The following is a 26,507-nucleotide window of genomic DNA, read 5'->3' on the forward strand; positions in this document are numbered from 1 at the left end:
ACTGTTATGTACAGTAGTTCATAAATTTTCATACACTCGTGGAATTTGTGTATATAGATTTTTTTTTTTTTTTATTGATAATAAATTTGTAAAAATCTAAATATGGAAAAAAATGTTTTTCACAAATATCATTTTGGAGAATTTGGAGAAAATGGCAATTTCCCATAAGGCCAGGGCATAAAATCTGAAAGAAAACCCCCCAAAACCAAATAAATAAATAAATAAATAAAAACAAAAATAAATAATAATAATAATAAAAAAACACTACGAATACTTTCCACATGCACTCAATACTGTTTGTGAAGGCAGCCAGGTGGGGTAGTTGCATTTTGTTTGACTCAACTGAGAGGTTCTGGGTTTTCACTTCTGAGTATGTATAAGTCAGACTGATGGATCTATGTGTCTTCATAATGAGTGCGAGAGGTCAACTCTGCCAAGGCCAAACTTTGTACATTGCTGGGGAAAACAAACAAACAAACAAAAAAAAAACTGGATATGTTTTTGTGCCTATAGTTGTTTATGAAATCTTTATTAATATAATTTAGTTATAAACAGTCATGAGTTATTATATAAACCTACTAACCAACACAACCAAAAACATGAACTTCTGGATGACTAAATAAATTAAAAGTTTTCAAAAACTAACAAAGTGTACTTTAAAGTGAAGTCACAGTGTTCTTCACTCTAGTATTCAAATTGCCAGAGAAAAGGACATTTTTCAATTTCTCAGCACTTTGTGAGATCTAGGCCAGATAATAAACACAAAAGCTGACATTGCAACAAGCTGCTTCAGTGTTGTTCTTAAAAGAAATGCGGCTTAATTTGCTGAATGTGGGTCATTTCTCCCAGCTGTATCTGTAAAAAGACATGTAAAACAGGGGTTGAAAGAAAAAACATTTGAGGTCGAAAAAAAACTGAAACATTCATAAAATATCAAGTGGAAAATGAGTTCAGGGAACAGTGGGTAAGTAAGTAAGTAAAAGGCCTGAGGAACAAGACAGCTGCTACATGCGGTCAAAGACAACAACTGGATCTCTGAATCTAAACTTAGTTTCTTGGGGAGTGAAAACATGAAAGAATCATTATCCAGTGTGACCCAGAAAAAAAAAAACAGGCTCCAACTTCATTCATTGAATTTGTTTTTTAGTTTGTTTGAATTAAGAGCAACTGCAGCGAGAAAAAGTTTGTTGTGTTCAGTACACCCAATTAAAAAACAACAACAACAACAAAAAAAACAGTCATTGTTTATTTTCTTCTTCTTTATTCTAGAGCAGGGGTGTCAAACATTGTAGCTCAGGCGCCACATGGAGAAAACTCTTTTCCCAAGTGCGCTGGACCAGTAAAATCATGGTAGTGTCAATTATATGTAGATTTCCACTACCGGTATATACATGCATATTATTATTTGAACATAAACTTAGCAGTTTAAAAACCACCAGATCATAGAATTTAAGGACGTGTGATTTTATGATTAGGTTCTTGGTAGGTACACAATTATCTGTAAGGTTAATTATCCTAATTGCCCACTTCTGCCAAATAAGAACCACATTTGTTATTAATTTGTATGTGTATCCCCAGACTCCCTCCATCCATCCATCCATTTTCTTAGCCGCTTTTCCTCACAAGGTTCGCTGGGGTGCTGGAGCCTATCCCAGGCCAACTTCGGGCAGTAGGAGGGGTACACCCTGAACTGGTTGCCAGCCAATCACAGTCCACAGATTCCCACACAATAATTGATATATGGGACTATGAAACAACTGAAAAACAAATGTAAAGATTTATTTTACAGTACTTTTTCTAATAATCCTATGGCTTTGGATAATTTTCTCTTAATGTGGTTTACATGTGGCTTCCAGCATAGATTATATATCCTTCTAACTTGATATTATTGATCCTGATTTGTATTTTATTATTGATCTGATGGTATTCAAATCATATAAATGTAGTTAATAATAACTGTTTATACATTTGAGTAAATTTGATACCTTACTGCAGTGTTTCTCAATTCCGGTCCTCAGGCCCCCCTAGCCAGCCTGTTTTCCATGTCTCTCAATTCCCAATGACAGCTAATCAGCCAGCTCTGGAGAATCCTGATAACGATCCTCACCTGTGTTGCAATTGGGAGACATGGAAAATAGGCTGGCTAGGGGGGCCTGAGGACCAGATTTGAGAAACACTGCCTTACAGATACAGTATCATTTATATACAAAATGAATAATATTTTCCCAAGAATTGATCTCTAGGGAACTCAGCATATTACTTTAATTAATTCTGATTTGACTTCATTTAACTGTGCATATTGTTTTCTGTTTGCAGGACAGTCATTAAGTCACGATTGCACTGTTCCTTCACTAGTATGATCAATTGTATCAGCGACTGTTTTAAGGTGAATGAAGACCCCTGTAAGACTTTATAATCTTTATTATCTATTGGATTTGCTGTTGTAACGTGTGATAGTTTGGGCCGAGTACAGCCATGGACGGGAGCTACTGGGTAGCCAAACGGAGAGCAAAAATGAGGTGAATGTCCACGTCACTCACTTTATTAAATGCCGAAAAAAATTTATACAATTATGTACACGACCGCCGAGGTCTATGACAAAAAAAAACATTGAAAGGCTCAACGAGGTGTCCCATAGGTATAACATAACAAAGAAGCGCCACCATGTGGTGCAGTGCCATACTACGGAAGGTTACACTGTCAAACCAATCGCTGACGTTGCAAGCTGACCTGTTAAATCTAAGTCCATATTACTGTTCGCTCACTGAAATCTTTTCATCTGGTCGCGAAAGGGTTTTCGACTGACTTTGACAACTGAGGCAAAAGTTAAATTGGTCTATAATTAGAAAAATTATGCTTATCTCCGTCTCCGGTTCGAGTCCAGGCTCGGACCTTCCTGGGTGGAGTTTGCATGTTCTCCCCGTGCCCGCGTGGGTCTTCTCCGGGTATTCCGGTCTCCTCCCACATTCCAAAGACATGCATGGCAGGTTAATTGGGCGCTCCAAATTGTCCCTAGGTGTGCGTGTGAGTGTGGATGGTTGTTCGTCTCTGTGTGCCCTGCGATTGGTTGGCAACCAGTCCAGGGTGTCCCCCGCCTACTGCCCAGAGCCAGCTGAGATAGGCGCCAGCAGCCCCCGCGACCCTTGTGAGGAATAAGCGGTCAAGAAAATGGATGGATGGATGGATGCTTATCTCCACATTTGTGTACCCAAATGACCTTGGCTATTTTCATTAAGTTGGGGAAAATACTCATTTGAGTTAAGTTTTGAAAGGTTGCAAATGGCTCCAGATTGCAATCCATAAACAATTATCAATTAATCACTCACTTTTTAGAACGTACGGAAGCGTAGAGCTGCCAATCTGGAGTAAAGAGTTTTGTCTGGCGAATATGTTCGAACATACTCGCAAATACGTTCGAACATAGTCGCAAAAATACGTTCGAACATACTCGCAAATACGTTCGAACATACTCGCAAATACGTTTGAACATACTCGCAAATATGTTCGAACGTACATGTAGGCTACATGCTATAAAGTTAGCATACCTTCCCATAATGCCACAGGGTATTATTTGCACATGTCTGAGTGAAAACAAAACCCAATTTTTTAGGCATTTGGGCCACATTACCAATTTATTAGAAAATTATGTAGACAAAAACAGTGTTTATTTGTAAATTTTATGATTTATTATGTCTGCCGTGCATGATTTAAGTTCGTCCTTTTTTTAACTCACGCATGCTCAAATAATACCCCATGGCATTATGGGAAGGTATGCTAACTTTGTAGCATGTAGCCTACAAGTATGTTCGAACATATTTGCGAGTATGTTCGAACATATTTCAATACATTCGAACATATTTGCATGTATGTTTGAACATATTTGCGACTATGTTCGAACATACTCGCCAGCCAAAAATGTTTACTCCACATTGGCAGCTCTACTATACCGTAAGAACACAAAGAATTGTGTTGTGCTGCAAAATTGTAACTCACTCAAAGCAAGCATGAATACACACCTGTAGTGCTGTTGTTTGTGATTCCCACCACCATTTGCAGTGGGCGTTGACTTGTAGCCTGGTTGCCACTCGTCATATCACTCTCCATGGCAAAGGGATCAGAATGGTTACCAAAAAGGCTCCCTTGCCTCTGTGTTGGAAAAATGTGCCAATTTATTGTCAGATTTATTTATAGTAAGTCACAAATGCCACTAGCAGCTAGTTTGAAAATACCAACTTATTGCACAATGAAATAAGAAATTATTAATTTATTAATTAAAATTAATTATTTAATCCAATTTTTATTTCTAAAGGCCTTTCATAGATTTACACATACTGTACATGTTATACATATAAAATCGGGATGTGAGAACTAGTTCTCAGATTATTATTCTCAGATTATATTTGCATTCATTTATCTTGCACACTTACCCTGAAGATTTCTTCAACAGCGTCATCAGTAACTCTGTCCATCTCGTCTTCATTCAGCAGATCACCAGAGATAGTCCGATGGAGCTCAGTAGCGGCTTCCTCGTCTATGTTTCGAAGTCCTGCCTGAGATACATACGTGTAGTTATGGCACCAATGAGCATTTCTCGTTTTCAGATTGCTTTGAATTGGATTTGAATGGCTACAAAGAAGGTGATCCTATGTCGGTCAATTAAAGTATAAGGGTGTATTCAGTAGGGGTGTCACGATTCGCCAACTCCACGATTCGATTCGAATCGTGTGTCCTCTCTTCTATTTCGATGCTCGAAATCGTGACGTAATTTCGATCGATTTCGATAAAAAATCGAAATCGTGACACCCTTAGTATTCAGACATGCACTGTTTGGTCCGCTTTAGACGGACCAGAGTTCGTTTCCCACGCTGGTGCGGACCTTTTGTGCAGGTCTGAATACACACAAAGAATCCTGGTGTGGACCAAACAAGCGGACCGAGACCCACATTTTGAGGTGGTCTCGGTCCACTTCCAAACGCACTCGGTGCGGTTCACTTCGCAGTCTGAACACAAACCACGGCTGATCCGCTCCAACTGCAGGACATATGCACCTTTTGGTGCTTAACAAGCCACGTAGCCAAGCGTCGTGTGGAGGAAATATTGCCCGATAGTTAATATTGTGCTAAATTCATTCATAAATCATGCGTATTCCTTTTAGCCACGCTGCTGCCATCATGTTGTGGTGGAGGCGGGGCACGCGAAGCTCAACATCTCCTCCCGTTATAGCAAACAATCGATGTCGCCGTTCCAAAATTAGAAACAGCCTCGTGGAAACTCTGTTGAATGAGCTGCTTTTGACGCTTGCAAATATCTTACATCTAATAACGCCACACATATGCCAAACAGTAATGCAGCACGTCGGAATGTCATGTTTTCCTCTATTTCCGGGTTTTGTTATGCGTTCAGTGCTCTTCATTTTTGTCCAATGGGACCACAGATCGTCACGAACCGCACCAAACGAAAAAAAAGAAAATCCGCTTTTGGTCCGGACCAAACAAGCGGACTAAATGACTTTTCTGGTCTGAATACACCCTAAGAACACATATATTGCAGTGACAACATTCCAACAAAAGCACCTCCCAACTGAAATATTGTTTAAGGCTATTTTGTTTAGTCCTTGAAATTTCATTTGATTCATTACAGGAGAGGTTGACTGATTATTAGGGATGTAACGATATGGGCAATATCGTGATATTAAAACTGCCACAATATCGTCGGCGTCATTTTCACAATATTTAAGAGGAACACATCTGTTAAAAAAAGTCAGGTTGATTTCCATTTGCGCAGTTCTAGTACCCTCTAGTGGCTAGTTTATTAGTGCAATTTAATTTTCATTAGGGATGTTTTGGCCTTCTATGTTTAAAATCTATGCTAATTGTCAGATGAAGGGGAACGTAATATGCTTGTGAAGTGATCAATGTGTGCGTGCATTAACTAAGCGCCTCAGTATTGTTCTTAGAGATTGTAGGTGGTTTATATGCATTGCTGTTATGTACAAAAGCACAATATTGTGCTCTCTTTAGTATGAGCTTTTTTTTTTTTTTATAATATAGTGATCTTTGGTAAATATCGACACACACACACACACACACCCTCACACACACATAATATCGTGATAATTATCGTGTCGTTACCTTCATATCGTCATATCGTATCGTGATGTTTGGATATCGTTACATCCCTACTGACACATTATGAAAGCTGCGGCAAATAGAAACAGCTCCCAGTCGTGCCAATAGTGAACACATACATGTAAATGCTCTTCAGTTCAATCCTCAACATGTGTGTTTCTGTGTTCTGTAGCATTTGTAGTAGACACATTTTTCAGCCAATGAAAAAGAAATATAAATAGTGATATAAAACAATAAAGCCGAATACTTACCTTTTCCCTTCTTACCGTTTAAAATTAAACAAATTAAATAAAAAAAAAGCATACAATTAAATTAACTGCTTGCCTGTATCTCATTTGTTCCATTTTTCTTGGTTGGCCGGTAACCATAATATTCTTCTTGTCTTTTTTTCATTTTCCTGAAATAATCCTGGATTAAGAATGTTGCATAGAATTTTCCCACAGTTACTTCATCATCTGGTAGAAAAGAGAAGAATAAGACAGAAATTGTTCATTCTTCTGCCATGGTCAATTCAAAGATGATACCAAAAATTACCCCCCAACACACACACACACACACACACACACACACACACACACACACACACACACACACACACACACACACACACACACACACACACACACACACACACACACACACACACACACAAAAAGCTTAAAAATAGCCATCATGTGTGATGTGACTGCCATTATTACAAGACTACCAAGTAGCTGAAAAAAATTCCATTAATCATTATTGAGGAATTCATTCCAGTGTCCAAAATCAGTCAACGACAACACTGCATTAACTGTAGAAAGTTGTTGAGAATGTTTTTAGAGCTATTTTATAATGATAATCAAAATCTGAGAGTCCAATCAAGTTTGCGGGAAGAGAATGAAAAACAGGAAGTACAATTTACATTTAAAGAAACAATACTGATAAGAACCAACACTTCCGCTTATTCATACACGAGCTTACCTAAATTTATTTCGGACTGGCATAAAGTGAAATAGACTGGCCAAAAACATGAGTCAACTGACATTGCAGTAAATGAGGATAATATTTTCCTCTCTCTTGCTCTTACTTGCTCTTACATATAACCAATTTTCGTCATTCTACAAATGTTATGACCTTAAAGGCTTTTGGAAAGATAAAATGGAATGCAGCAAACAAATTGCTTAAAAAAAAAAAAAAAAAGTATTGCTCTTGATGCCAACCTCCTATTGGTGGAATGACTTGGTCCAGCAGTTTCATACTAGTTCGCTTCCAGATCTTCTTAATAATTGCTCTCAGCTCCTCGTTGGCTTGTTCAAAATTACCTGGACAATGACAGTCGTATAAATAAGAAAGAGGAAAGGTAATTAAATAATAAATGAATGGTATTTACATCGTCTTGTACAAAATGGAAATATGTAAACGGTCTTGATCCTGGACAGTGGTTTAGATTATGATGGATGCAATAATCTGATGTGCAGTGAGGAAGAATGTAGGTTGAGTTACTTCAATCAGGCACTACCCACTTTTGAACGGCAACTTACTGTACAAGACTAGATGCAATGTTCTAAATATAATGGACTTAGACTTAGACTGGACATTATTGATCCCTTTGGGATAACAGATAATAAAATAAAAAATAATTTAATCAATCAATCAATAAGGTTATTACACCAGAGATTGAATTAATAATAATAATAATAATAATAACTAATATAAAAATACAAATTCAATCAATCAATAAATAAGGTTATTACACCAGAGATTTAATTAATAATAACAATAATAATAATAATAATAATAATACTTACAAATTAAATCAATCAATCAATATATAAGGTTTTTACACCAGCGATTGAATTAATAATAATAATAATAATAATAATAATAATAATAATAAATACAAATTCAATCAACCAATAAATAAGGTTATTACACCAGAGATTGAAGTAATAATAATAATAATGATGATGATAATAATAATAATAATAATAATAATAATAATAATAATAATAAAAACTACAAATTCAATCAATAAATAAGGTTATTACACTGGAGATTAAATTAAATTAAATAAATTACAGTACAGCACAGTAAAGTGCCATATTTGTGAAGTGAAGTGCACTCTACACCCCCCTCCCCCCCAGGGAGGAGTTGTAGAGTACAATGGTGGACAAAAGAGTTCTTGAGTCTGTGGTTCTAGCCAATGACAATGTCCACCTCTGCTAAAATGTATCTATACCACAATATAAAAATATCACAGATATGATAGATATCTTCAGGGTAGAAGGCTACAGTATGCCTTTTGTAACTTTAGATACAAAATGGAACTATGAGCGATCAAGAACCACCGGCCTGAGCGCAACAGGTATTGACTCAGATTACCAGAATTAGAAACACTTTTGAACCCACACTTGATAATCTGAGTAAAGATATTACATGGTTGAAGAAGAAAAAAAAAAAAAAAAAAAAAGGGCTTCGCTAAACAGGCCGAGTAATGTTGCGGAACATTTTGAGAAATTTGAGGAGAATCGTTAGGCTTCTCCCTCCTTCAACACGGCAAAAAGAGAAATGAAATGAACACTCAAGCCTCCTGTCGATTTCCTTGCGGTGTAGTTTACAAGCTGACAGCAGAGGGCAGTATTTCACTTCCCATGCAGTTGAAAACTGAATGTGGAGAACACCTGCAGCCTTCAATGCAATCCAATTCCACTGCATTATTGCAACAATTTCAAAATTGAGGTATGGCATTATTTACAATACCATTACATCCCTCACACCTATGGTAAATTGTTTAAAAAAATGAAAATCACAAACCTTCTGTCTTGATTTTCAGTGCAGTTCTAACCAGGGCAAACAGCGTTGCATTGAACGTGACTGTTCCATCGCTGTTGAGTGGCATGTTCATGGAGACGAGTCGCTGCAGCAGAATAGAAGAAAATAAAATAAAAAATACAAATTATATATATATATATATATATATATATATATATATATATATATATATATATATATATATATATATATATATATATATATATATATATATATATATATATATATATATATATATATATAATATAACTGACCAGTTTTATTACTGTTTTCTAGTGACTCTTCTCAGCTTTAAATTGTTTTTTACATTTTAATTTCAAGGATTGATGATTTTGATTTGATTTTCTGTCTGAAGTAATTTTTCTCTCTTTATATGATTGTTATAATTGGTTGTGTTATCACACCCAGAATGCATTTTAATAATAAAATAAGCAACAGCAGGCAAGCTTTAACAATAAATACAACATCTATTTGGCATTTTGTATGTGATTGATGTCTTACATTTCACACAATCAGTTTTGCTCCAAATGTGAATATGTATTGCAATGTACCCAGGCTCCCTCTAGTCGTACATAAAAGAACTGTCCAAGTATAGTTCCGTTGTATTTAATTTTTAGCTTAAGACATTTGCATAAAGCTTTAAAGAACTGAAAGAGTACAATGATACATTTTTTGAAGTGACCATTTTTGCCATACTTGGTTGGAAGCCACATATAGAAAAATTACATCCAAAAAGTCAAAGTTACAGCTATCTATAAAAAAAAAAAAAACTAACGTTGTCCTGAAAAACAAATCATTATATGTAATTTATAACTCGCTATTGCTTCCATATATGACTCAAGGTGTGGACATATGGGGAAATACACATGTACAACACAAATACTTTAGCTCCATCCATCCATCCATCCGAACCCAGACTTCCCTCTCCCCAACCACTTCAACCAGCTCCACCGGCAGGATACCAAGGTGTTCCCAGGCCAGCCAAGAGACATAGTCTCTCCAACGTGTCCTGGGTCGTCCCCGGGGACATGCCCGGAAAACACCTCTCCAGGAGGCATCCGAACCAGATGCCCGAGCCACCTCAGCTGGCTCCTCTCAAACGCAGAGGAACAGTGGCTCTACGCTGAGCCCCTCACGAATTACTAAACTTCTCATCCTATGTCTAATAGAGAGCCCCGTGCAGGACAGTCATTTCAACTGCTTGGATCCACAGTCGGATTATTTCGGTCACGACTCACGACCCACAGCTTATGACCTTAGGCAAGGGTAGGAACTTAGATTGACCAGTAAATTGAGAGCTTTCCCTTTCGGCTCAACTCCGTTTTCACCACAACGGACCAATACAATGTCTGCATTCATTTCAGCCAATCCACAGGTCGAATTGTCCCATTTCTGATTTGTTTTAATGTAATGTTGTTGTTGTTGTAGTAATGTTCACATGCATTGGGATTTTTATCTTTGACACCAGGAAGCATAGCAACCACTGCGGTGAAAGCTAATGGGGATCCCCAGCAACAATAAACCAATTATTTAATTAGAAAAATAACTACAAAAAGCATAAAATATAAAAAAAAAGATTGAATTAACCAATATTTGGACAAATGTCTGAATTAATGCAACAATAATTTCACAAGTCTTGTAAATGCCCGTTGGGCGAGATTAAATACAGACAATTTAACAGATCTGAGCTTCCAATCTCAGCCCCATCCTTCCTATGCGGTGCCTGCATGTTCTCACCATGATTGTGTGGTTTTGTTTTTTTTCAACAGGCACTCTGTTTTGCTCCCGCATTCAAAATCATGCATGTTAAGTTAATTCTACACTCTAAAGCTCGCTATAGGAGTGATGATGCAAATGTTTGTTTGCCTATATGTTCCCTGTGATTGACTGTTGACCAGTCCATGCCACGCCTCAGCTGGGTTAAGTGGACAATTGATGGTTTTTACTTAGTACAACAACCCCGCTTATATCATGAATGCCTTTATTCCCTATAGTGGCAAAAATATATTTTCCAGATTTTCTGAGATTTCTTGTTTTAGTAAAAATGTAGCAAGAGTAGTAAATTTGTTTGCTGGCCTGTTTAAAGGTTATTACATGTTATTTTAGTTAACTAAAAATAATGAAAAAGCTTAAACCAAAATTCAAGCAACAATATTGTTACTGAAATAAAATAAAAACGAAAATACTTTTTAAGAAACAAAAACTAACTGAAACGACATTTTATGTTTTTAAAACTAACTACTAAAATTATAGCAAACATGTTCTTAGTTTTAATCTTTGGTGATTAATTTAATGCACGAGCCTTTGGGGTTGATTTTAAATGTGATTTTTAGTAGATTTATTTTGTTATAAACCGGAATAATGACGTCTGAAAGTATGTCACACAGAAGCGACGTCATCTAGCAACAGCCAATAGAAAAGCACCTTCAGATGACGTTGCTCCCATGGTGTTTTTTAAATATTGCGCACAAGTAATACACATTTAAAAAAACAAACAACTAATACTAATACTGAAACTAACAAACTAAACTAAAACTAAGCATTTTTTTAAAGAACTAAACTAATAAAAACTAACAGAACCACCCCGAACTAATAAAAACTAACTAAAATAAAAAATTCAAAAACTATAATAACCCTACTTCCATATTACAAATAAATTGTTTTATATACTGTAACATCTTTCTCAGTATGCAAAAGCACAAATACATTATTTGTACAATGTGTAGGACTAAACACAATTTCTCTTCATAACATTATGTGGCCCTTGCGTCCTGATTTTCTGGATGTGGCCCTCAAATGAAAAAGTTTGGAAACCCCCGGAGTATGCTCAGCAACAATGTGTGTATAGTTTTTCTTTACATTATTTTCTTTACATCAACAAACATGAACAAAACCAAAAAGTCCAATGCTTCTTTCAATGGATATTTCAGAGTTGTTTTTCCCTACGTTGTGTCAGGATGCGGCATCAGCATCAAGTTGCTGTTGTCCTGACATTACCACATTATACATATCTAGACGAGAAGTAAGCAACATCACGTGAATGTGCACATGCCAGCGATGTCAGGTTTCTTTTGAGTTCGGTCCAAAAAAGAATAAAACAAGCAAACAAAAATCACGTTTCTGCTCTTATGGTTCTGATGTGCCAGTATAACAGAAATGCAGTGTAAAAGCAGAATGTCCAGATGGGACAGTGACAAGAAACAAAAAAAATAAAAAATGTGAGCATGGTTAAAATAATCAAACATTTTGCTCGCAGGTTATTAGCACGTCTGTGATGCGGTCAAACAGATTTGGGATCACGTCTCACTGTACACAATCGCTGTGCCACTTCCCTTCTTTAATTTATATAAGAACATATGGACTTATGGTATTTTAATTCATTTCACTGGAGAATTTGTTGTAGGTATGAGTTTGGTCAACAAATTAATTAATCTTATAAATCAATGAACCAGTGCAGATGTATATTTGTATATATTAAAAATAGTGCTAACTCATTGTTTAATCACAAAAAAAAATATTGCATGAATTATGTATTAATGCAGATTAATCACACTATTAATTTTGACTGCAGATTATCCTTTAGCTTGATTGCGGATGGTTACGTTTTCGGTGGTGCAGGTTGTGTTTAAGCAATAAACATAACTACATGTATTAAAGTAAAACATTTAATAAATGTTTGCGTATGACATTCAGAATATTTGTTCTAGTCAAATATTGGGGTAAATTTTTTTCTTCATTTAAAATTATGCAAGTAATTAACTGATTAGAAAAAGAGGAGGATCAGTCTGTGCAATGGAAAAAATGTGGAAGACGTCCTCATAACATTAAATGTCGAAAGAATTAACACATAACAGGAGTTCTTTAAATTTGGCAGGCAAAAAATGTTGATTAAAAAGTATTTTTAATGAAGTGATTCATCAAAATTCTAAGATGTGATTAATCTGATTTAAAAAACAATAATAATAATCGTTTGACAGCTCTAAAAAAAAATCAAGTACATCTGACCCCTTAAATTTTCTATAACGCTTTTCCTCATTGGGGTTGTGGGTTTTCTGCAGCCTCTCACAGCTCACTTTGGGCAAGTAGCTAGACTCAGACACTGGACTGGTTGCCAGTCAATCACAGGGCACTATAGTGGACTCATGAGGGTAAGCCAGTCATTAAAAAATAAAAAATAAAAATGTGCATGAGTGTTTGTGAGTGAACCACAGTGACGCACAAAAGAGCAATTTGGACTATTTGAAATAAGTATTTCCACGTGACACTACATTCCGGACGATGTTTTTGTCTGCTTGTTCAATGTTTGTACCTTGCAGGCGATACGATGAGGACAAAACTTGCCAAAACCCAAAGGCGGGGGTATTCGCCGTAGAAGTGTCACTACATCCAGATGCTTAATACGCCCCCTAAAGGAAAAAAAAAAAGAATACAAGGACAAGATGAAGTGTGAATCAATCTATCCATCAAGCCATCTATTATACTTCTTAAACACTGAATGAGTCCCAGCCAATCGCAGGACCCAGCAGACAAGCATCCACACTCATGTTCACTCCGATCTAATGTCTTCAAATGACCTAACATGCATGTATATGAAATGTGGGAGGAAACCTGCAAACACAAAGAAAAACCTCACACAGGAATGTCACACCCAGGATTCAAACCGCAAACATCAACTGAGGTGGATGCTTCAAGCACTCCACCACCATTGGATAAAATACAGCATTTCTTTTCTAAAACTGAAAATATGCAAAAACAATATAAAGTACCGTATTTTCACGACTATAAGGCCTAAAAGCCTTCAATTTTTTCAAAAGCTGACCATGTGCCTTATAATCCAGTGCGCCTTATATATGGATCAATAATGAGCCACAACAGGTCTCGCTGTCAAGACGCTATCGGTGATCCTGCACGATCGGTGACGCGCATGCGCAGAAGATCCCGCCATCTTGGAACGCTAGCTAATACTAATACTTTACCTCAGAGAAAATAATAAAACAGCTGTTTATTCATTTTGGGAGTGAATGGAGTTGTCAGAAAGCTGGTTTGTAATCTATTTATAAAGTTTGACTGACCTATCTGACTGTTTTGTTGACATTCCCTTTAGCGCAGCACCATCTAATGGATGCATAACGTAACCCCAGCCTCTACTGTAGCGCCTTATATAGGGAAAAGTTTTAAAATATGTCATTCATTGAAGGTGCGCCTTATAATGCGGTGCGCCTCATAGTGCGGAAAAAGTTTTAAAATATGTAATTCATTGAAGGTGTGCCTTATAATGCAGTGCGCCTTATAGTCATGAAATTACGGTATGTATTTTTGTTTTTCTTCAAACTGCCCTGTAAATCTTTTGGGGCTTTTTTCGGTTGTTGTAGAGCACATGTGTCAAGTCCTGCATGTTTTTGAGATTTCTCTACGCCAATGCACCTGATTCAATGATCAGGATAATTATCAGGCTCCTGCAGAGCTTACTGATAAGCTTAAATATGAATCAGCTGTGTTGAAAGTGGGAAACCTCCAAAACCTGCAGGACTGCGGCCCTCGACGACTGCAGTTTGACCCCTATGGTGTAGAGCAGGGGTCTCCAAGTTTTCCATGTTTCTCTCCACTATCACACTTGATTCATGATCGGGATCGTTATCAGGCTTCTGCAAAGCTTGCTGATTAGCTGATCATTAGATTCAGCTGTCCTGAAGGATGGAGAAATGGAAAACAGGCTGGATAGGGGCTCTCGAGGACTGAAGTTGGAGACGCCTGGTGTAGCGTGACCAGTTATTATGAACACTATTGCCAATTCCTGCTGGTATAGAGCACAAGGGTATGATGAAAACTATGCTCAATCTATTATCTGAGATCATAGTGTAAAAAAAAAAAAATGCAAAAGCATTGTGCCAGTTATAGACCAGTTCACAGTGAGTGTACTGTAGTGATCTATTGTTTATTTATGTATACATCAGGGGTGTCAAACATACTGCCCGGGGGCTGGATCAGGCCTGCAAAGGAGTTTAATCCGGCCCGCGAGATGATTGATTTTGTTATGTAAAAAAAAAAATTGGTATTGTCGGACTAATTAATCAGCCGGCCACAATCAAAATATATGTATGTATATATATATATATATATATATATATATATATATATATGTGTATATATATATATATATATATATATTAGGGGTGTGAATTGCCTCGTATCTGACGATTCAATTCGTATCACGATTCACAAGTTCACAAGTCACGATTCGATTCGATACCGATTAATCCCGATACGAATTCATAAGTCGATTGTTGCGATTTTTTTTAATTCAAATTTAGAAAACACTAATCAGTAAACTTATAGAGTGTAAGATTTGTATGAAAATGTATTATTTATTTATCTGAAACTTCAGTTTTATACAGGTTTCATGTTTGATCAGCATTAAAATAAAATATTAAGGCTTAATGTTCCATTAATATAACATTCTTCTATACTTAAAGGTGTGAACTCTAACCCGAAGTAAGACGTTTTGTTGAATATTTTTCCATTAAAAATGGAAGTTTAAAAATCGATTCAGCCGGCTATTGAATCGATTCGAGAATTGCGCGATGTAGTATCGCGATATATTGCCGAATCGATTTTTTTAACACCCCTAATATATATATACATACATACATACATACATATATAAATATATATATATATATATATATATATATATATATATATATATATATATATATATATATATATATATATATATATATATATAGTAGTGCGGTCAAACGATTAAAATTTTTAATCTGATTAATCACACTTTTAAATTTTGATTAATCACGATTAATCAGCTAAATTACTCACGTATTTGCATAATATAAAATAAATACAAAATACCGTAATATTTTGACATTAACACATTTTATTATCGGAATGTCATTTGCAAACATTGATTAAATGCATGTACGCAATTGCATGCATGCGTGTATTGCTCAAAACGTAACAACATCATAACAATTGGGTGCAATTCAGCAATTAATTAAACGCAAATTACTTTTGTTTTATCTAAAGTCCCATCGGGGTGTTTTTTAAAGCGAAATTTACCACCGAGCAGACCAACTGGAGTCACCCCACTCATCTTGGAATAACAGGCGTAGGAAATGCCGTGCATTGACCTCATCACTGATCTGCGCAGCCTTCAATGGAACCATCCGCGGTTACGTTCAAGGCTCAAGTGCGGTCCAAAAAAATAGTGAGATTAATCTGCGTTAATATGTGATTAATTTAACTTTTTTCTGTGATTAATTAATCTATTAACACTTGACAGCCCTAATAGCTAGGTTTAGCCCATCGGTCGAAATCCTGGAAATCGACCTTGGATGGGGTTGAATTCCTGGAAATCGACTCAAGCCGGGAACCGAACCTCCCTCCCCGGGTGGTACCATGGCGGTGTTCTCGGCCCCGCTTCGCGGGGCCTCGGTGTGCTTGGGGCCCGCTTCGCGGGCCAGGTTTAGCCCATCGGTCGAAATCCTGGAAATGGACCTTGGATGGGGTCGAATTCCTGGAAATCGACTCAAGCCGGGAACCTCCCTCCCTCCCCGGGTGGTACCATGGCGGTGGTACCATGGCGGTGACAGCCCTAATATATATATATATATATATATATATATATATATATATATATATATATATATATATATATATATATATATATATATATATATATATATATCAATTGTAATTTCACAAGCAGTCCTCAGATGAACAATGCAACTTGTACGGTGAAATCGTCCTGGATGTCATTATTTTACGCACAATTTAAAGTTACGGTTTGTTTAATAATAATAATAATAATATTAATAATAATAGTTATTATTATTATAATATATATTTTTTTTAAATCATAGACCGACATAAATGTGTCAAATACGACACAAATTCAACTGGTAACACAAATAGATATGACAAGGATTAGCGTCCTTATAACGTCATTAAATGCGCCACATGCATTCTGGGAAGTGGGAACAATATATATGCAAAACAGTTTGATTTAACACGTCCGGAACGTATACCGGCAAAGTGTTGCCACGTTCCATTTACATTTGTGTTATTTTTCGGAACAACATGATTTACAGTTGAGCTCCGTAATTTAGGGTTTGTCCATAAATCTGCGTATAAATGACGGTAATTGTTTTTAAGTTATATACTGTTATTTTACTGATTATTATTAGCAAGCAACGACAAGCAAATACTTACGTGGCCTCTGGATCATATTCTGCCCATATTTTCTTGAACTCATCCAAGTGCTGAGGGCCCAGAATTGACCAATCACGGGTCAGATAGTCGAAGTTATCCATAATGACAGCAACAAACAGGTTTATAATCTGTTAATGAAATGGGCAATATTGCCATTAGATGTGGCTAAAGCAATTCATGATAAATTGACATTCCATTAAAGAAAATAAGGAGCTTTAAGCAACATCCTACCTTGTACACAAACATCATGGCTGAATAATGCGTGATTAGGTCTTGTTCCCCCCCACCAACTCACCAGAAACGCACAAAGCATGTAGAAACTCAAAAAGTAAATGATGGCGAAGTTGGATCCGCAGGTGAACTCTTCTCCAGGTAGGTAATCTGATTTGGCGTCACATTTCTTTCCATACATACTTCCGAGCATCACTTCATGCCATGCTTCCCCTGTTGCGCATCTGCAAAGTAAAAAATGATAACATCTCCAATATAATGTAAAACAGCAACGGCACATTTCAGGAGACCTGGTTGGATGATTTTTTTTTTTTTTTTTTTTAATTCCCACTGCAATGTCTTTGGCCTATTGTATCATTTCAAAAGGTGATACCAATTCATTAAGTACTTTGAAGTTAACAGACCACGATTTGTACACATTTTAATATGTTGTATTAAACTACAATAAGCCACATTGATTTATTCCTGTTGTCACATTGCCTTGCCGCCTTTTTGTTCGAAACCACTGAAAGGTGTGAGCCTGTTTCAGTATGCCAGAGATGCGTTTTTTTTTTTTTTTTGTGGAAAAAAACAAACACATGAAACAAGAAATAAACTGATAACTAATATGTTAACACAAACAGACAAGTTTCTACTTATAGCGAGGGGTGGGGAAAATTTCCGATTCTTAGATGCATTGCAATTCAAACATGGATGAATTTGAATCGAGCCACAAACGTCAATTATTAAATTATTAGGGATGTAACGATGCATCGAAAATCAATGTAATACCAAGTAAACTGCTTAAAGCAGCTATATGTAAGATTTAAAATTTCAACTCTCTACTGCCACCTGTGGCCGAAAACAAACTGCAGGCTCATACATGCTGCGCGCACTCGTACGTGCACGACCTCAATACTGAAGACTGGGCTCTTCATATCCAATTAAACTATGTTTTCAGAGGTAAGAAGTTTTATAATGTTATACAAAGCTGGCCACTTCACGGAATGAGACTCTCGATCCCCACTAAACAATTGATGTCCACGGGACGTGCAGATCATATTGCTTTAGTCGGTCGAAGTCCAGTCCTGTGCTGTACTCCAAAACGATGTGCAAATTACGTCAATTAATTGGACCTCATTCCGATGTTAATATGCAGTTACATATTGTAGTCACCCCGCTCGACGGACGTCAACCTGATTCTAGTCATTATTAGTGTATGTCGCCCCCAGGCTAGCGTCATTGTGCATGAGCCGAAAGGTGGGCTGTCATTTATGGAAATTGACGATTGTGAAAAACATATAGACCCATTCACTACTTAGTGTGATATGGCCGTGAATGTTATCGCCATTCAGTCGTACCGTTCACATTCCGTTAGCATAATGTAGCTACAATAGGCTGTTTTCACAGAGGAAAATAAGGCGACATTTAGCCTGATTGAAACACCGCGGAATGGAACGTCTGTTCTTCATAAAGTCATTCTGTTCTATTACATTCAACTTTGCCGCCCCTTTCACGCTAAATGTTGCCGTCCACCTCACTTTCACCCCAATAGTTACGACCGAGAAGTTGTCGATCTTGAGGTTACTGCTATTTGAAAACAACACATTTTCTTCTAAATGTCAAGATACTCGCTTCTTACATTTTGGAGGAGAAAGAAAGCCAGCTGTGAATCACTTTTCTAATCCAAGTCCGATCTCAACTCTCTCCACCGCTGAAATGTCAAACCAATGTTCACTCTTGTTCTTGCCCGGCATCGGTCACTATCAAGTTTAGATTTTTTTTTTCTTAAGCAGCCTTCCGCGGAGTAACAGCGGGTGTCTGGGGCAGCGAAAATCTGTACTAGTTCCGTCTTCGCGCGACAGGCAACAACTGACGATGACACGGATGACGTCAGAGGGCGGGAAATTCGAAGGATTCGGACCGGACGCTTCCTAAATAATATTGGCCAGAGGCTTGTAGGAGTACCCATTGTGAACAGCGAAGATGTTGATCTACTAATTAGAATATGTTTCAGTCATAAATGGTCAAATAAAAAGGTTATTGTTAAGATATTTTTTGGGGAAATCCTACATAGAGTAGCTTTAAAATATGCATCAATGTAAAAAATAAACGTATCGATTCACAATGCCATGTTAACTGTTAAGCCTTGCGCAGTTTTTCATCATTTTCATCGAGGCTGGACCCTTTTTGGGAATGGAATGTTGTGCAGATATTCGGTAGGGCTGCACAATATATCGAAAAAATATCGATATCGCGATATTGGCCCTTGCAATATGCATATCGCAAAGTCATGCAATAAGTTTTATACGGAATTTTATGCTTTTTATATGAATTTGACCAGTCAGGTGCTAACTAAAATGTGCATCGCCATCCATTAGTTGAAAATTATAAAGACATAATTACATAAAATAAAAATAAAACTAAGATTACATTAAGGTTGCTTATTTTGCCGCATGAAAAATGTTTTTCTTTCATTAGATAATAAAAATGTAATTTCTTTAGGTACATATTAAATATCGCAATAATATCGATATCGCCATGTTCGGCAAGTATATCGCATATCGCATGTTTTTCCAATATCGTGCAGCCTTAATATTCTGTATTATTTATTTATTAAATGTAGATGTTAAAATAAAACCATCTTTTGGTTGTCAAATGAGTCATTTTGGAAACAACAACAAAAAAAATAAATAAATCGAATCGAAAATGGGAACTGAAAATCGAATCGAACTGGACTTGAGTGAATCGTTACTCCCTTTAAGTTACTCACTATAAACTAATACTAAAGGTAATCCACAGAACGCAGAAACGCTGTACTCGTCATCTCCGTGACGCTTTGGGAAGCACACACAGATGAAGACAAACATGGATGACCACCGCCCACCTACCTGTGAGATCCAAAAAGCTGCCTCTAATTTAAAAGCAGACGTGGAGAGGCATATGGCTTCTACAAGTGTGAGAGAGGAAGTGAACTGGACAAGAGCCACGTGATATGTAAGCTGTATCGTGCTAAAATAGTCAACTTTGCACAATCGTGACATGAGCACTTGTTTTCCTCATTAGCAAGTAGCAACATGATTGAGGAGCAAAAAAAGCAGACTCGTAATGAAACGTGTTGGTGTTGAGTGGTAGAAGGTAATAAACTTTTCACATATCCTGGTAAAAGTAAAGAACTTCCACTCAACTAGACAGACATACCGTGACTGTGGAGTTTGGAGGACGACGCGCTCCTCTCGTCTGCACTTGTAAGCTCGGGAGGGGTCGAGGTGGATCAAACCATTTTCAATCAAATGGGGGGTGTACTGTATTTTTGTTCTTTAAGTATTACTTTTAAACTCTATGCTTAATATAACTATAAATTTCTAGGTTCTTAAAAAGAACACACAGTAAAAATACATCTACATATAAACTGTAAAATTTGGGGGGTGCTATGGGTTAATTTTGGGGGTGCTAAAGAACCCCCCCAAAAGTGGGCTAAATACGCATCTGGCCGTTACAGATTTTAGGAATGCAACTTTATGTACAATATAAGCCAGGATACATGCTTATAGCTAGTGTTGTTCCGATACTGGTATAGGCAGAGGCGCCGATACTACATTAAAACAGTGGTATCCGTATCGGTGACTACTCACAAGTAACATGCCGATACCATTAATTCCAACGCCCAATAGGATTTGGATGCAGCATCGTGTGTTTTGCTTGTGCACGACATTCACTGATATGTGACATGTTCACTGCATGCCGATCTAAGATATCCTATTGGCCCTTGAATGCTCTGAACCAATGGCAGGACAGCTTTTTCATGTTGAGGGCAAAAAAAAACACGTAGGTATCGGTATGGTATCGGAATCGGCCGATACTTCAAAGCTAGGTATCGGAATCGGTATCGGGGGCCAAAAAACGGTATCGGAACAACACTACTTATGGCCCATGTATAAAATAAGAAGATGTCCTGCTTTATATTGCACTGTTATGTTCCTAAATTCTAAATGGACATAGTCGGCATTTTGAGTTGTTTCTATTTAATGGGGAAAAAGGTGTTTTGTAAAATAAATGAAGCTAAAGTTTTATCTATTTTTTTTTTTTTTTTTTTTTTGCAGATCTGAAAATGATATGCTCCATGTGACTCAAATCCGTGATCTGATCCAACCCATGAGGGTTTTTTTGTTTGCTTGTTTGTTTTTAAAATTTTTTTAAATTTTTTTATCCATTGCATCAAGTGATTAACACTTAGTGAGACAAATAGAAATGTGTATTGTAAAAAAGGACATCAATATATATAAAAATCAAACTGAATTGTTTTCCAAATTCTATATTGAATTTTTGCACTAACCTGAATAACAGCAGCACAGCATGTGGAAATGTCTGGAAATTGTTGTTCCTGTTGATGTATGTACCATCAACCAAAGCAATTTTACCAAAAATCTGGAGAGAAAGGGCCATCAAAGTGAGAACTGTCTTTCATTTCTGAAAGAGTGTGTGTTTTTTGTTGTTGTTTTTGTTGTTGTTGTTTTTTGTTGCACATACCAATGTATATATTTCTTACAATGTATAATGTGCAAGGTGTGTTTATACATACCTGCATTCCAACAACAGCATATATAAAGAACAGCATTAGAATGAGTAGAGCGACGTAAGGAAGAGCCTGCAACAAAGAGCCCGAAAAAAAAAACTAAAATAAAAAATAAATAAATAAAAAAAGCAAAGACAGTAAGGATTCAATTAAATTCAACACAATATAGTATTACTATTTGGCATGGAGCACATTAGTTTGCATGTTGATCTCTAGAGGTACTGCGGTCTCCTGCCACAATCCAGTAAGATAGAGCCACCTTTATGTTAGTAGTCCTATAACCCTTTATATTATTTATCAGTCCATTACAGCTCTTGCTTATAAATGTTAACATTGAAGTTAAATGCTAAAATAATACATTTGTAATGATAATACATTATCTAGATGTGTTGGCCTTGTTTGTGCCTACACCATTGTATTTTCTAACTATTAAGATTACCTTTTTGATTAGCCTTTCTGTTGTTATCTAGATGCCATTTTTATCTTCTTGGTTTCTTTGAATAGTTTAAACAAATCTCAGAAACCAACTAATACAAAAATGTTTTTGTTTTTCGGGGCTTAACATCATCAGCAGGATGAAACTGACCTGAAGGGATTTTATGAAAGTCCACAGCAGATTCCTTATTCCTTCAGAGCGATTCAAAAGTTTCACCAGACGCATAACACGAAACAATCTGAAGAATGTGATTGACACACTCATATTCTCCGATGACTACACAGAGGGAAAGAGTAAGGGCAGAACTATAAGCACAACAGTCAACCACACTCCCCAGTGCCCACTAAATTGGATTCAAACTCACCGCTATTTCTTGCATTGGATCTACTTCCTGCGAAAAAAACAAAATGGTTTTTCTTCAGTTATCATTTATTGTTTTATCAGCTCAGCCACAATATACACTTCAGGGTCAATACTCAACAATGTAATATTTTGTATATTAGACATCCAAAACAGTTTGGGTTTCATTATGATGAGAAGTTGCATGTTTTGGTGCTGTACAACAGTGTTTCCCTCCCCAAGGGGACTATGAGTGCATTTCAAATCTTGCTCTTTGAAGTTAATTGCCTCCAATTAACTTTTTCTTCTTGGTAAGTGGAAAACGAGAATGGTTGTACGTAATCGTGAAAAGCTGCGATTTAAATGCTCATTGAAACGGAGAGGAAAGAGGGAAAGGGGTTAGGGGAGCAGGAACGTCACCGCTGTAACTAAAGCCTGGCACCATAAGTGCACGTAATTTTGTTGAAAATTTAGTTTTTTTGTCTCAGATGGTTACTTTACAGGTAGCACAGGTTGTGTTTGAGCAATAAACAAAACTACATGCATTAAAAGTAAAGCATTTAATAAATGTTTATGTATGACATTCAGAATATTTGTTCATGTTAAAATATTGGGAACATTTTTTTCCCATTTTAAATTATGCAAGTATTTAACGATAGAAAAAGAGGAGGATGAGAGTCTGCAGTGGATCAAAAAATGTTGAAGACATCCTCATAACATTAAATGTCGAAAGAATTAACACGTAACAGGTGTTTGTCAAATTTGGTGGGCAAAAAATGTTGATTAAAAAAAGCCTTTTTAATTAAGTGATTAATCCTGATTAATCAAAATTTGAAGATGTGATTAATCTGACAGCTCTAATTTAAAGTTTAAATGCCTGTTTAAAGGGGTTTAAAATTATTTGTGATAACTGTTATACAAATTAAAGCAGATGTATTCTTTATTTAGATTATTATTATTATTATTATTATTATTATTATTAAAAGCAAACACTGTCTATTTTCAAAGCATTTTTTATTTTCATCTTTGAGGTAAAAAGAATACCTAAAAATTAAATAAAATATTTTTCATTTAGTATTTACTAATTAACTGTTGTGTTGTTCTACTTTTAGAAAAACATTCATGAGTGAAGGAGTACTCATGGTATTACAGAAACTTTTGGGGATACACAAGCCAAAAAAGTTTGGGAACCACTGTTATACAATAAACAGGTTTTTAAACATAATAATACATAATGCATGAATTTAACAGTCTACATGCAATCACAATGCATTCATTAATATATTTACATCACATCCATGGAGACAGTAAAGCCCTCCAGAGGACACCAGTGCTTCCTGTAAAAAAAAAAAAGAAGATATATAATATTGAGTATCAGATAAATGTAATGAGGCAAAATTGTCAACTCCAAAGAAGGGAATAGAACTGGTTGAAACTGATCAACAAGTGGGTTTTCATTTTTTTGTGTCGTTGCCTAAAAAAGGGCTTGGCTCAAATGTTAAATCAATAGTTTTTAACCCATAAGGTGTGGGTGTTTCCCTCGTGTCAAAGTATCCTAGAGCAAAAATACTGAACCTCCAGTTGCTTCTGGTGTTGCATCATTAGTGTGTGAATGTTGTTATTTGTAATTCTGTTACTTTTCTTACTTTGCTACTGTTACCATTTATTCCTATAATCGCGGTGTAACTTGGCAAAATAAGTGTAAAATTACTTTAACGTGCTCTGCAATTAAAGCCTGGACTTACTGATGCTTATATAATACCAGAGGTGGAAACTCCCGTCAAGGATGATGCCCACTTTTCGGGGAGTACACAATGACGCAAAGCCATGACAAAAAATACACGTACTGAATACCGACTGAAGCAGGTTTACGTCCATCAATCGGGTAAATACAGACAGCCCTTCTCATTCCGTGTATTCCTGTGAAGCTTCACGTCATAAAGCATTTGTAACACTTGGTGAGGGCTGGGCATCGTCATTGACAGGAATTGATGACAGAAGTGCCCACCTTAATACAATACTGCTTTATATACAGTACAATTATAATAATTATGTAATGAAGTAACAAACCAAACCATTCATTAAAAAAAGGGTAATACTCACACCAACTTCACTCAGAATCACATCCACAACACTTCCAATGACGATAACAAAGTCAAAAACATTCCAGGGGTCTCCAAAGTAACCCTGTGAGAAAACCAGAATGTTGGATTATCAGAGAATTGCAAGTGAAATATTAGTTTAATGTCTTTCGTAATTAAAAGCACTCATATCACAAATAGACTTCCCCCCCCCAAAAAAAGGACAAAAAACAAAAAAACAAAAGACATGGTGTATTCTGAGGGAAAAAATAAAATAAAATAGTACTACATACGTACTTTAAAAAAAAAATCAAATCAGACCATCGTGCTGCTCCTTGAATGCCTCAAGATGTCTCAACTCTTCGCTCACCTTATTAGTACGCCACTAACATTAATAGCAAATATACTGTCTGTCTGCATGTGTTGCTGCACCGTTTTAATTAGGGCCCGAGCAGCGACCGCTGCGAGGTCCCTATTGTTTTTGTAAAAATTATTATTATTATTATTAGGGCCCGACCAGCGACCGTTGCGAGGTCCCTATTGTTTTTGTAAAAATTCTTCTTCTTCTTCCTCTTCTTCTTTATTCTCCGCAAACGGTCGCGATTTTGGGTACCTAAACATTCACGAAAACTCACCGAACTTTGCACACTCCTCAGGCCCGGCGAAAAATTGTATATTCTGACATTGTCATAACAACGTTAGTCAAAAACACTCACATGTACATCTCGGTATTTCCCATGGCTATCGAGTCCTCTCGGTGCACTTGTATGTCCCAGGCTGGCGTTGGTACTGCGCGCGAGCCAAAAAGAATAGCTCCCGTGACGATCCAATGCATGGATTCAAACGACACAGGTATGCCCCACAGCCAACACACCAGCTATGCTAAAAGCACACTGCAAGTATCTCATTTCTCAGTTTGTGGCTCCCTGTCAATGTCTACAACTAGCATGAGCAGCAAATAGGAGAACTGAGACGTGCTTGCGATACGTCATCAAACTCAAAATGAACGACAGCCCAAAAAACAAAATATAAACAGTCGTGATTCTGTGGTCATCATCGTGTCTTAGATTAAAAAAACAAAAAAGATGTCATACAATAACAAAAAATGAATGTGATGGCAAAAGAAAAACAAAAATTGTTAAAAACAAAAATTGTTGATTAAAAAGGGAAATTAACTTTTGGAAATATTTTTGCATATATTAAGTGGTTAAAATGTGTTTGATAGATTTATTGTTCCATAAGGTGGCTTCATATTTCTTTTGGCTGGACGGTAGGTTTATTTCATGTCTTAAATTTATGTTTCTGAAATACTTCACAATGTGCACATATTCTGTTTAATTGTGTTGGTGTCTGTCTAAAGGTTAAATATTTATATTTAACATTAAATTATCAACCTTTTGTTTTCCTGATCTTTATTATGAAGAGAAAAAAAACAAAAACAAAAAAACAATTATAACTGTCAATAACTACTAATAAATATTTAAACTGATACATTTTTCAGTCATATCGCCCAGCCCTTTGTTGCGGTATATTTAAATAATTGATTCAAAATATAGAAGACATATTTGTTGTTGTTCTTTCTTAACACATTTGTAGATACTGTAAAAAATGTGTGGTGTTTTAAGATTAATGTTTACAAGCAACAAATGTCACTATAACTTTTGAATATTGAAATGAATCGTATCGAATTGAAAATTGTA

General features: G+C 36.3%; 1 protein-coding gene across 1 annotated transcript in view; it reads right to left on the bottom strand.

Moving 5' to 3' along the window:
* LOC144023470 (dihydropyridine-sensitive L-type skeletal muscle calcium channel subunit alpha-1-like) overlaps window positions 1-26,507 on the bottom strand; it is a 93,067-nt gene that overhangs the window by 2,814 nt on the left and 63,746 nt on the right. The window contains exons 28-41 of the mRNA XM_077528986.1: window positions 24,830-24,913; window positions 24,016-24,063; window positions 22,752-22,778; window positions 22,538-22,663; window positions 21,958-22,023; window positions 21,712-21,803; window positions 17,461-17,620; window positions 17,166-17,293; window positions 13,249-13,345; window positions 8,922-9,024; window positions 7,328-7,429; window positions 6,453-6,583; window positions 4,428-4,550; window positions 4,017-4,146 (exon numbers count right to left, since the gene is read on the bottom strand). Of these exons, the coding sequence (XP_077385112.1) occupies window positions 4,017-4,146; window positions 4,428-4,550; window positions 6,453-6,583; window positions 7,328-7,429; window positions 8,922-9,024; window positions 13,249-13,345; window positions 17,166-17,293; window positions 17,461-17,620; window positions 21,712-21,803; window positions 21,958-22,023; window positions 22,538-22,663; window positions 22,752-22,778; window positions 24,016-24,063; window positions 24,830-24,913 (1,417 nt within the window). The remainder of the gene's footprint in view (window positions 1-4,016; window positions 4,147-4,427; window positions 4,551-6,452; window positions 6,584-7,327; window positions 7,430-8,921; window positions 9,025-13,248; window positions 13,346-17,165; window positions 17,294-17,460; window positions 17,621-21,711; window positions 21,804-21,957; window positions 22,024-22,537; window positions 22,664-22,751; window positions 22,779-24,015; window positions 24,064-24,829; window positions 24,914-26,507) is intronic.

The sequence above is a fragment of the Festucalex cinctus genome, chromosome 8 (genome assembly GCF_051991245.1).
Source record: "Festucalex cinctus isolate MCC-2025b chromosome 8, RoL_Fcin_1.0, whole genome shotgun sequence".
NCBI classification, from domain to species: domain Eukaryota; kingdom Metazoa; phylum Chordata; class Actinopteri; order Syngnathiformes; family Syngnathidae; genus Festucalex; species Festucalex cinctus.